Here is a 12,190-nt window from a genome sequence, read left to right on the forward strand (position 1 = left end):
CTTTTTTTCTTAACTGAGTCCCTTTAACATTTTATATAATAATGGTTTGGTGATGATGAACTCCTTTAGCTTTTTGTATGGGAAGTTCTTTATTTCCCTTCAATTCTAAATAATAGCTTTGCTGGGTAGAAAAACCTTGGCTGTAGGTCCCTGCTTTACATGACTTTGAATATGCCTTGCCCAGCCCTTCTTGCCTGCAAAGTTTCTTTTGAGAAATCAGCTCACATTCTTATGGGAACTGCCCTGTAGGTAATTAACTGCATTTCTCTTGCTGCTTTTAAGATTTTCTCTTTATCTTTAATCTTTGGTATTTTAATTGTGATGTATCTTGGAGTGGGCCTCTTTGCATCCATCTTGTTTGGGACTTCCTGTGCTTCTTGGACTTGCATGTCTATTTCTTTCAACAAATTACAGAAGTGTTCTTTCATTATTTTTTCAAACAGATATCCAATTTCTTGCTTTTCCTCTTCTTCTGGCACCCCTACAATGCAAATGTTGGATCACCTAAAGTTGTCCCAAAGGCTCCTTACACTATCTTGTTATTTTTTTCAATTGTTTCTTCTTCTTGTTCTGATTAGTTGTTTTTGCTTCCTTATGTTCCAAGTCATTGATTTGATTTTCAGCTTCATTCTCTGTACTGTTGTTTCCCTGTAAATTGTCCATTATTTCCAATTAGTGTATCCTTTGTTTCTTGCTGGATATTTTTTATGCTGTTGAGGTCTTCACCAGATTCCTTGAGCATCCTTATAACCAATGTTTTGAACTCTTCATTTTATAAATTGCTTATCTCCATTTTGTTTAGCTTTTTTTTTTTTTTTTTTTTGGAGTTTCGCTCTCTTCTTTCATTTGGGCCATGTTTCTTTGTCTCCTCATTTTGGCGGCCTCCCTGTGTTTGTTTCTGTGTATTAGGTAGAGTTGCTATGACTCCCTGTCTTGGTAGTGTGGCCTAATGTAGTACATGTCCTGTAGGGTCCAGTGGCACAGCCTCCCCTATCACCCAAGCTGGGTGCTCATGGTACACCATTCACATGGGCTGAATACACCCTTCTTTTGTAGCTGAGCCCTGATTGCTGTTGGCAGGTCAATGGGAGGGATTTACTCAGGTCAGTCAGTGGCAAGGACTGGCTGTGACCACTGACCACCGACCCCCATCCTCCATAGAGTATCAGCTGTGCAGGGGCAGGGAGGTGGTGCTCTGACATGGTCTATAGGTGTCCACTGGGTGTGCAGGCTCTGCAGTTTCCATGATGGTACAGTCCAAGGTCAGCCCTCACCATTGTTCTGCCCGGGGCCATCCTGCATAAGCTACAAAGTAGTCTGCAGATGGCTACTACATGCTGGGTTTTGAGGTTCCCAGGCAAAGCAAAGTTGTGAACCTAGCCTGGTTGCTGCTCGTGCTGGGGCCACTTAGCAAGAGGAATGAGGGCTGGGGGCTCACTGAGGCTGGCTGTTGCTTGTTTAAGAGGATTTAGGAAGTTGTGAAGCATGAGCCAAAACCAGCCATTCGAATGGAAAATCAACTGTTAACAGTTTGCGTGGGCTTGTAAGTTGGGTGGGACAGAGCCTCAGGGGATCTCCAGGGTGGGACAAACAGTGTTAGCCAGGTTGATGGAGTCTCATATATGGCACTCACCTGGAGGTTTTGGGAGGCTGGGATGGGTTCAGAAAAGGGACAATGGACTCTGCCCACCTTTCTGTCTGGGAGAAAGCTGTCCCCCAGCTCTCACCCCGATGCCAGACACTACAGTTCCTCCCTGTATACTACTGGTGCCATTTCAGCTGCTACCCTGGTGCTGGAGCTCAGAGGGAGTGAGTCTGAGTAACTGAGTCCGTGTGTGGGCCTTTTAAGAGGAACTGCTTGGGACTCCAGAAGTTTCTTCCACAGGCTCAATCCTTGTTGGTTTTTGTAGCCAGAAATTGTGGTCACTTATCTTCCTGGCACTGGAACCCTGGGCTGGGGGGCCTTATGTGGGGCTGGGACTCCTCACTCCTGAGATATCCTTCCTGAATTTTTATCCACCACACATGGATGTAGGACTAGCCAATTCTGTGTATCTGACCCTCCTACCAATCTGGATGGATGTGGTTTCTTTAATTCTGTAGTTGTCAGACTTCCATTCAACTCAATTTCTGATGGTTCTGAGTGATAGCTGTTCTATAGTTTAGCTGTGATTTTGATGTGGTGTGTGAGGAGGTAGCCATGTTTACCTGTGCCTCTATCTTGACCAGAAGTCCCAGAAACGTGACATCTTAAAATACATCTTAGAGCTCCTACCCCTCTGTGCACAGTAGCTATCTTTTCTGCTTACAGAGTTCTACAGTCCAGAGACAGTAGAGGTTTGGAGTAGGACACTGTGGGGAGTGCACTCCAGCAGAATGAGGAATTCAGAGAAGGCTGTCATGTCCCCTTTTCAGCTTTCTCGCTTGGGCTCCTTGCTTGTGTGGCATTTCCCTATGACCCCTTCCCCCATGTCTTATGCAAGCTACTGTTATATATTCTCCTATGAGGGAAGGTTCTAGTGTCAAACTCGGAGACAAGTGCTTCCTGTGAGTTCCCTTATTCATTCCTTATGACTGTTATTTGCACATCAGAAATGAGATACAATCTCCAAGAAGTCAGCAGACACTCACATTTGATATATGGTTCCTCTCAGGTTTATCTGCATTTCAGTTGTGCTTCCTGTGGACCTTAAAGGAACCAAGGCCCAAAGTGACATGTCTCTAATGGTGGGATTTCTGGCACTTTCCCAAGACTCCTCACTTCATACCTTGTAAATAGCCACTTTAGACAAGGTTCTTAAGTGTAAGGTTCTCCTCAGTGGTAACAATAATAATTTCACGTGTCCATTACTAGCAAATATTCTCATCATTCTTAAGAACTTTAGAGAGAAATTATCTGTCTATTGAAAAACAAACAAAACCTGGCATTTGATCATGCTGTACCTCTTGGTGTTCTTATCAGACAGCTGAGAAGGAAAATGCTGGAGTCACCCTAGCTGCATGACCTTGGGCAAGTTCCTTAACTTTTCAGTTCTACAATTTCCTCATCTGTGAAATGGAGATAATAATACCTACCTCATAGAGTTGTTCTGAGGATTAAACAAACCACTATATGTAAAATGCCTAGAACCATGCCTGACATATATAAGGTTTGTGTAAATGCGAAGAACAGTACTACTGTTATCACCAAGGACTCACAGTGAATTTTTAATTTTGCTCAGGAAAGATCTCTACTGGCCCAGATAGAAAAATAGTTCTAGCATCCCCTACAGGCCCAAATTGCCAATGACTGCTTAGACTATACTCTGAAAACTCGGGCCCTAGGTTCTCAGTCTCCTCCATCCTGTGTGCTACCTTCTAGTGAGAAAAATAAATATGAACTTCCCAGGAATTTGAGACTACCATTTTATGGTCTCAAACAGCACTTTCAAAACAAAGTCAAGCTCAAAAAAGTATCCTCTTCAATAAATAGTTGTTCTAGCCAAACTGACCTAATGGTTGCACCTCTGTGCAGTGGCATCCTCTTCAGGGTGTTCAGCAAATGCCTGTAATGCTCATCTTTGATCTTTAGGCCCATGATGGCCTAAGTGTTGATAGGTCCATAATGATCATCTTTGTTTTTTTTGTCCCCCCCCTTTAAGTGTTATTCTAAAAGGCCTCCCCCCAGGCTCAAATTTTCCAGAAGGAGACCACAAGATCCAGTACACAGTTTATGACCGAGCTGAGAACAAGGGCATTTGCAAATTTCGAGTTAAAGTAAGAGGTAAGAATACTGCTTATTGGCTCCCCCCCTCCCCCTTTACAAAAGCAAGCAAGAACTCTTCGCGAGCACCCACTGCTTTACGGATACTTCCCAGTTTGGATTCACCTCTAATGAGGCTGAGAAAGTGCGCCATCTTGATTGAAATACACAATATAAATCCAGATGAGGTTCAGTGCAGACAGCTTACTTAAGGAGTCTGAGAGAGCAATAAGCTAGTCTCAAATGAGCCTGGCCTGGCTGTTGTAGAAGAATATTATTTGATAACTTTTTCATCCCTGGGTTTGGATGACCAGCTAAAGCCTGTGCTTCCTTCTATAAAGGAGTCTAGAAACCCCCTAGATTGGGTCACTGGACCATGTTATCGGTGTTCTAGGACCTTTGGTCTACCTGGAAAAAGGTGTTTTTAAGGGTTATTTTATGTCTCATGGTTTGGGCAGCTAATTCATAACCATCTTTACTCTTCTGCATTCAACCTCCTTACATAAAACACAGGGGGCTAAAGCAGTTGATTTCAGTGTTCTCACTGGTATGAACAGTGACCATTCCAAGGCCCATCCCTTTGCCAGATAGCCATCCCTGCTCCCTCAATTATTTCACATGCTGATATAGAAGCCTGATTACAAAGCTGCTACATCTGAGACCTCATTTTCCCTGGTTACTCTGTGGAGGGGAGCTCAGCACTGAGGCTCATCTGGGCTTGTGTCCCTGCAGTCAGACGGTGTGGCAAACTCAATGCCCCAGAGAATGGTTACATGAAGTGCTCCAGCGACGGGGATAATTATGGAGCCACTTGTGAGTTCTCCTGCATCGGCGGCTATGAGCTACAGGGTAGCCCTGCCCGAGTGTGTCAGTCCAACTTGGCTTGGTCTGGCACGGAGCCCACCTGTGCAGGTACGTGTGCAGCGTTCTCTATCACCAGCAGCAGAACCTGAAAATCTCTTGGTCCTGGATTCCAGTACAGGAAGGAAGGTTTTATTCTACATACTTTGAAAGATTCAATGCTATTCCTCTTCATCTGATGGGTGAAAATCATCCCAGGACCCCTGCTGCAGCTCATCTCACCCACCCTCCTCCTTTGCCTCTGCCTGTCTTCTGATTTCCCTTTCATGTCTTGTAAGGAAGAAGGTGGATGGAAAGCCAGGACCAGCCATTAGAGACATTAGGATTCAGCAAAGTCTGGTCTAGTTACCCTTGTTCCTCCCTTCTACAAATGTAAGGATTTTTTGTACAAAGGCAATATACCACGTGTCCAGGCAACATAATGCCTCTTTTGCAGTACTGGCTTGAAAGTCATACAGACCTTGGATATTTATAATCCTTTTTCGTAGGTCAAATGAGAAAGATAATGCCTAGTGTTTGAGTTGTAAGAATGAAATAAGGTTATCCACAGAGCAGTGGAATAGAGCAGTGCCTGGTCCAGGGTAAGCCTTCAGTACATGTCAGCTATTATTACTGAGGAACAAAATTTGAACTGTGTAGCAATAATAAGGTTAAATTTGGACTAGTCAGAAAATTCTAGACATATCTCTAATTTATATACTCCTATTTTTCTTTCTTTTCCTGATCGTTTCTTTTTTTAAAATTATATTTTATTGATTATCTTGTTACAGTAGTTCCAATTATTTCCCCTTTGCTCCCCTCTGCCCAGTATCCCCCTTCCCTCCAACAATTGCACCCCCCTTAATTCATGTCCATGGGTCGTCCATATAAGTTCTTTGGCTTTACCCTTTCCTATACTATTCTTAACTTTCCTCTGTCTATTTTGTATCAACCAATTATGCTTCTTAATCCCTGCACCACTTCCCCATTTCTTCCCCTTCCCAATCCCAGTTGATAACCCTCCAAATGATTCCCAAACCTATGATTCTGTTCCTATTCTGGATTGCTTAGTTCGATTTTGTTTTTACTTTTTATATTCAGTTGTTGATAGTTGTGAGTTTGTCGTCATTTTAGTGTTCATAGTTTTGATCTTCTTTTTCTTAAGTAAGTCCCTTTGACATTTCATATAATAATGGCTTGGTGATGATGAACTCCTTTAGCTTTACCTTGTCTGGGAAGCACTTCATCTGCCCTTCCATTCTAAATGATAGCTTTGCTGGATAGAGTAATCTTGGTTGTAGGTCCTTGCTTTTCATCACATTGAATACTGCTTGCCAGTTCCTTCTTGCCTGCAAAATGTCTTTTGAGAAATCAGCTGATAGTCTTATAGGCACCCCTTTGTAGGCAACTCTCCGCTTCTCTCTTGCTGCTTTTAGGATTCTCTCTTTATCTTTCACCTTTGGCATTTTAATCATGATGTGTCTTGGTGTGGTACCCTCTGGGTCCAGCTCTCCCAGGACTCTCTTTGCTTCCTGGACTTGTATGTGTATTTCAATCGCAAAATTTGGGAATTTTTTTGTCCATTATTTTTTCACATAAGTTTTCAATTTATTGCTCTTCCTCTTCTCCTTCTGGCACCCCTATGATTTGGATGTTGGCATGTTTAAAGTTGTCACAGTGGTTCCCAAGCCTCTCCTCCTTTTTTTCAATTCTTGTTTCCTTATTCTGTACTAGTTGACTGTTTTTTTCTTCCTTATGTCCCAAATTATTTATTTGCACCCTGGTTTTCTTCCCTTTACCATTGGTTTTTTGTGGATTTTCAGTCGTTTCACTTAGCATAGCCTTCACCTCTTCTCTTATGCGTTTGCCGTACTCAAGCATATTTGTCAAGTGTCTGAGTATCATTATCACCACTGTTTGGAATTCTGTGTTTGTTAGATTGGCTACCTCCTCGTCACTTAGTTCTTCCACTGGCACCTTGATCCGTTCCCCCTTTTGGGCCATACTTTTCTGTCTCCTTATCTTGACAGGCTCCTGTGTTTGTTTGCCTCTGTGTCTTAGGTAGAGCTGTCACTTTTGTAACATTGTAAGGGGCGGAGCCTTAGGTATTCATCAGTAGAGGGCGACCCGTTTCACCACATTGTGGCGCTGTATGTGGGGGAGGGTTCTGAGAGGAAACAATGCTGCATGCCCAGCACTCACCCCTTTTCCAGGCACTTCTCCCACTTCCATATGGTACTGGTGCCTCTCTAGCTGTTGCCCTGGCTGTCATTCCCAGAGTGGATGGGTCTCCAGACATTCTAGGACTATGGGGGTCCTTTAAACAAGAAGACTCTGCTAAGAGACTGGCAGTTTCCTCCTCTGCCCCAACCCCCACTGGTTTACACAGACAGAAGCAATGAGGCTTGATTTTCCCTGGTGCTGGGACCATAAGCTGCGCAGTCTGGTGAAGAGCTGGGAGCGCTCTCCAGGTGTCCCTCCTGTCTTTTTAAAATGTATAACTATGCTTTCCGCTGGCCTGCTGCTGCTGCCACTGCTGCCACTGCCACACCGCATCCTCTCCACCCCTGCTCCGCCCCTCCTACCTGTCTGGATGGGTATTTTTTCTTTATATCTTTGTTTGCTGGACTTCCATGCAGCTTGATTTTCTGGAACTTCTGGTTGTCTCTAGTTTTGAGGTAGTTGTATTCCTTCTTAGTTGTGGAGGGAGATGCAACATGTCTGTCTACGCCTCCATCTTGTCCAGAATTTCTGATTCTTTCTCATCTTTATACTTTTCCTTTAATCACAGACATTCAGAGTCAGATGAGAGAGAGAGAGATGGAGTGAAGGAGAGAGAAGGAGAGGAGAGATAGAGAGGCAGACAGAGAGAGACAGAGAGAGAGTCGTGGACCATCAGCTACATGCCTGAGGTTCTTCAGTTTTATACATTCAAGTAGGAAGAATATACCTCTTTCCTTTGCTATCTCACTTCCTTAGGCTGGGAGACTAATAACCTCTCCCGCTAACTCCCTCATGTCCATATTGTAATCCCCAGAACCTGTGAATGTATTGCCTGACATGGCAAAAAGGGTGTTGAAGAGGTCCATAAGAATGTTGAGATGGGGAGAGTAGCCTGTATTATCCAGGTCGGCCCATTGTAATCACAATGTAGGAAGAACTGCTGTCATAGCCATAGTAAAAGATGATGGAAGCAGAGGTCAGAGAAACGAGAGATTTGAAGGGGCTGAGCTGCTGGCCTTGAAGAAGGAGGAAGGGCCACAAGCCAAAAAATGCAGGTGGTGTCTAGATGCTGCTAAAGGTACAGAAACAGATTCTCTTCTAGAGCATCTGTGGGAACCCAGCCATGCCAACACCTTGACTCTAGTCCAGTGAAACCATTTGAAACTTCTGATGGCCAAGACTGTAAGAGAATACATTTGTGTGTGTTCAGCCACTAAGTTCCTGGTGATTTGTCACAGTGGTAAGAGGAAACTAATATACTTCCCCACTCCTCTACCAGTGCTTCTTGGGACCACCCCCGAATAACTATTTACAACTGATTCTTTATCAGTGTCCACTTCTTACACATATGGTTCTGTGTCTCATCATAGGCTATGTAGAGCCAGAATAAGTAGAGTGTTTCTGACCTACCTGGCCCTTTCTAATTACAGCCATGAATGTCAATGTGGGTGTCAGAACAGCAGCTGCACTTTTGGATCAGTTTTATGAGAAAAGGAGACTCCTCATTGTGTCTACACCCACAGCCCGAAACCTCCTCTACAGGCTGCAGCTTGGAATGCTACAGGTCAGTCCTTAGGGCAAAGACAAGGAAGGGGACCTCTATCAGGGAGGACCCAGTCATTTCATTAAAAGTAAAGGCCAGCTTCAATGCCTAATCAGTTTACCATGAGCTTCAGGATACCGGCACTTTAGAGTTACCACTGTTCATTTCTGGTTCTGGGGAAGAACCTGATTAAAATCGACTCCCCGGCACTAACCCAATAATTTTACAACTAATACTGTTAGTTTGTCTTCACTAATAAGCCTCACTGACATGCTGTCCAAGCCCAGCCAATAAACAATTGTCTTTGCTGAACCTGTCTAGGATATGCCTGGGATGAAGGTAATCAATTGTTAGCCCAAAAACCCGAATCAAAAGACTAGGGGAGTCCAGAAACTCTCATTCCCCAGATTATACCCCAGGGAGATTCCCCAACTCTCCCAGAGCTCCTCAGAGAGTGATGACCATCTTTAGAACACTGGTTCTCAAAGTCTGGTCCATGGACTAGTGGCATCGGCATCACCTGGGAGCTCGCTATAAATGCAAATTCTCAATCCCTATTCCAGACTTACTGGATCAGAATCTATGTTTTAATTAGACCAGGTGATTCCTAAGCACCTTAAAATCTGAGGAACACTCTTCTAGGAAATGTGCCCTTCCTAGCTGTGTAAATTTTGTAACTACTAAGTGAGGCAACCAATATCTTTAAACAACAGCAACAACTAGAAATTGCAAGACTCAAACTAGAACTTGCTTAATTTTTGTCCTAAAGCTGGTTTGCAATAAGAGTGGCCAACCTGACTGGAATGCTAAAGAGGCAGAATGTGCACTGGGTCATGGACTCAGTGCTACACTTTTTTGAGGAATATTTCATTGATTACAGTGAATAGAACTAAGTGTTTAAAATAATCTTGGTTTAACAAAAGCTACAATTTTACTTCTCATTTCAGCATTAATACAATGAATTGTAAGTCTTTATTCTCCTCAAGTAGTTGAAGGACTTCCCATGAACTCTGGAAAACGATTAAAAAATTTTCAAGCTCCTTAGATAGGAACCCAATTCATTGTGTCTTTTTCTTCAATCCCTGCAACCTTATGTCCATCCTTGTATCACCTTGTCCTAGATAGGGGACTTGTTCTTCAGGTGACACAAGCTCTTACCACTCCACTGTGTGGGATATTGTCCTTGCAGGCCATATTCCATGATCATACATTTCTTGGCCTCTTCTTATTCTATAGAAAAGCTATTAAGCCAATCAACTTGTTTTTCCTGTATGGTGACAAACTATGGCTGCCTTTTGTGGGTAAAATTTTATTGGAACACAGCCATACTTGTTCATTTGTGCATTGTCTATGGCTGCTTATGCACCACAGTGGCACAATTGATTAGGACAGAGAACATTCAGTCCCACAGAGCCCAGTGCATTTACTGTTTTGCCCTTTGCAGAATAAGTCTACTGATGCCCGTCCTAGTCCAGCTCATTCCTTTGGATACTGGCTAAAGTACCAATCAGTAGGTTGGATAAAATATTTGGAATCAAGGTGTTTTTATGTGACCTCAACCCACTCTGTATATTTGTATTTTAACCAGAGCCTTCAAGGGAAGGTTTGATTGGCTTAGGTGTTTCAGCTAGAATGATAAAAATGTATTTTTTTTTTTTACCTTTTTTAACGTTTTTCCCCTGTCATCCCATGTAAGTTTGTTTCAGTGGAATTATAATTTAAAAATGGTGTTCTAATAATTCAGGAGCTTCAGATTTCTTTTCCCATTTAGGCAGATTTGCCTTATGTTACTTTTTGTTCTCTACTGCCATTGCTGCTCCTGTTGAGAGACCTTCTGGCATGTGACTGAGTGGGCCACATCTCCAAGGCTCTTGCCAAGGGCCAGCTCAGAGAGCTGGGACCTTTTATCCTTGTTTCCCTGATGCATTTGGGTGTGGGGAGCATAGAGCAGAGGATGTAAAGGGTGGACACAGGGTCAGATAGGGGTACTCTGTAAATAATCATCCCTCCTTGTAAAGACAAATTTAGAATTCTCTGGGGGTGGTCTTGGACGCTTTCTAGGAAATTTGGCTCATATAAGGTCTTAACCCATCTGGAAAGTCAAAGACTGCTATTTTGCTTAGGTTTTCAAAATCCCATTGCCAAGCCATTTCTGAATGACTCCTCTAGGAAGGTATTAAGGTTTTATAACCATTGGTTTCATCCCAATTTTTCAACTGTTTTCAGGACAATGTGGAGTGGGCAAATAAACTTCAAAAACAGACCAATTCTGTTTCTGTCAGTCTATAGTTTGACATGGAAGTCTCTTTCTTCAACCATGCTCACACCTTCCCTATTTTTTTTTTTTTTTACAGCAAGCACAGTGCAGCCTGGATCTTCGGCATATCACTGTGGTAGAGCTGGTAGGCGTGTTCCCAAGCCTCATTGGCAGGATAGGAGCAAAGATTATGTCTCCAGCCCTAGCTTTGCAGCTCAGGTAGGGGGACATCCTGTCCTTAAATTTTCTCCCCTATTAATGTACTTTTTTCTGATCAGGTTCCCTGAATTTTCTCTATTCAGTATTGATTCCAGGTAATCTTCAACATTTAATTGCTTTTATTCTGGGAGTATTATAATCATGTTAATTGGCATGTTGCTACTTGTCCAAATGTATCATGCAATGGGTAATTACTATTGTTTTCTTCTTTGACCCTCCAACCAAATCTTTTCACTTTGTCTTTGTTCTCTCCCCCAGCCCCCCGGTGGGAATGAGATGGATAGAGGATATCCTGCAAAAAAGACTTAAGTAATCCTTGGTCTTATTAAGAGGGCAGGCTTCCAATGAGCCTTTCTAAACTTGGCCTCTTTTTCCTCCATGCTCCCAGGATACTTGTCCATATCCCCATTTTAACTATTATATTTTGTTTCAGTAATAGTTATAAAACCAGAACCATGGTGTTGCAGACTCTGAGTAATGGCCTCTTAAAGAAGCAGAATTCAGCAGCCAAAAAGTAATTTCAGAACAACCAAAATTTTTACTGCATCTCTTGCCCATTGTGGAAAAGATAATTAGGCTAAAGCAAAACTGAAAATCTTTCTTTCTCTCCAATCTTTTTCTCTCACACATTGCAAGGGACAGTGCAGATCTCTACATTGATTTTCAGTGTCCCAGGCTGATGGTGGCTCCACCATCTTGTAGTATCAACATCCAGATGCATGGCTTTCATATTTCTTCAAAAGGGGAAAAGAGAGAGTAAAAACAAACCATACTACTCTTTTTTTAAAGTATATTTTATTGATTATGTTGTTACAGTTTTCCCAATTTCTTTTTCCCTTTGCTCCCCTCTGCCCAGTACCCCCCTTCCCTCCAGTAATCCCACCTCCCTTACTTCATGTCCATGGGTCGTGCATATAAGTTCTTTGGCTTCACCCTTTCCTATATTATTCTTAACTTCCCCCTGTCTAGTTTGTAACAACTGATTATGCATCTTGGTCCCTGCACCATTTCCCCATTTCTCCCCCTTCCATTCCCAGCTGATAACCCTGCAAATGGTCCCCACACCTATGATTCTGTTCCTGTTCTGGTTGTTTGCTTAGTTTGTTTGATTTTTTTATAGAGAAATATTTAATGTATTGATTTTTTTCACTGCACTACTTGATGTCATTTGCTGGGGAGACTGGGGTAATGGTTGTTAAAGGTTCACATTTCTAAGAAAGTCCTACTGAGGCTATGTGGAAAGATTTGTGATGGCTAAGAATTGTAAGCTATTCGGTTAATTGAATTTTTTTCCTATATGAAAGACAGCCATCCCTTTATTTTCACTGTAGTTAGTATATAATAGACTGATCCCAAGGTACACAAT

General features: G+C 42.7%; 1 protein-coding gene across 2 annotated transcripts in view; it reads left to right on the plus strand.

Annotated features, from left to right (window-relative positions):
• SRPX (sushi repeat containing protein X-linked) overlaps window positions 1-12,190 on the plus strand; it is a 95,664-nt gene that overhangs the window by 67,577 nt on the left and 15,897 nt on the right. For both annotated transcript variants that reach the window (XM_090265411.1, XM_090265412.1), the window contains 4 exons: window positions 3,642-3,763; window positions 4,475-4,654; window positions 8,236-8,369; window positions 10,703-10,824. In XM_090265411.1, coding sequence (XP_090121537.1) covers window positions 3,642-3,763; window positions 4,475-4,654; window positions 8,236-8,369; window positions 10,703-10,824 — 558 coding nt within the window. The remainder of the gene's footprint in view (window positions 1-3,641; window positions 3,764-4,474; window positions 4,655-8,235; window positions 8,370-10,702; window positions 10,825-12,190) is intronic.

Source organism: Furipterus horrens, unplaced genomic scaffold (assembly GCF_987537825.1).
Source record: "Furipterus horrens unplaced genomic scaffold, mFurHor1.1.pri manual_scaffold_17, whole genome shotgun sequence".
Lineage (NCBI taxonomy): Eukaryota > Metazoa > Chordata > Mammalia > Chiroptera > Furipteridae > Furipterus > Furipterus horrens.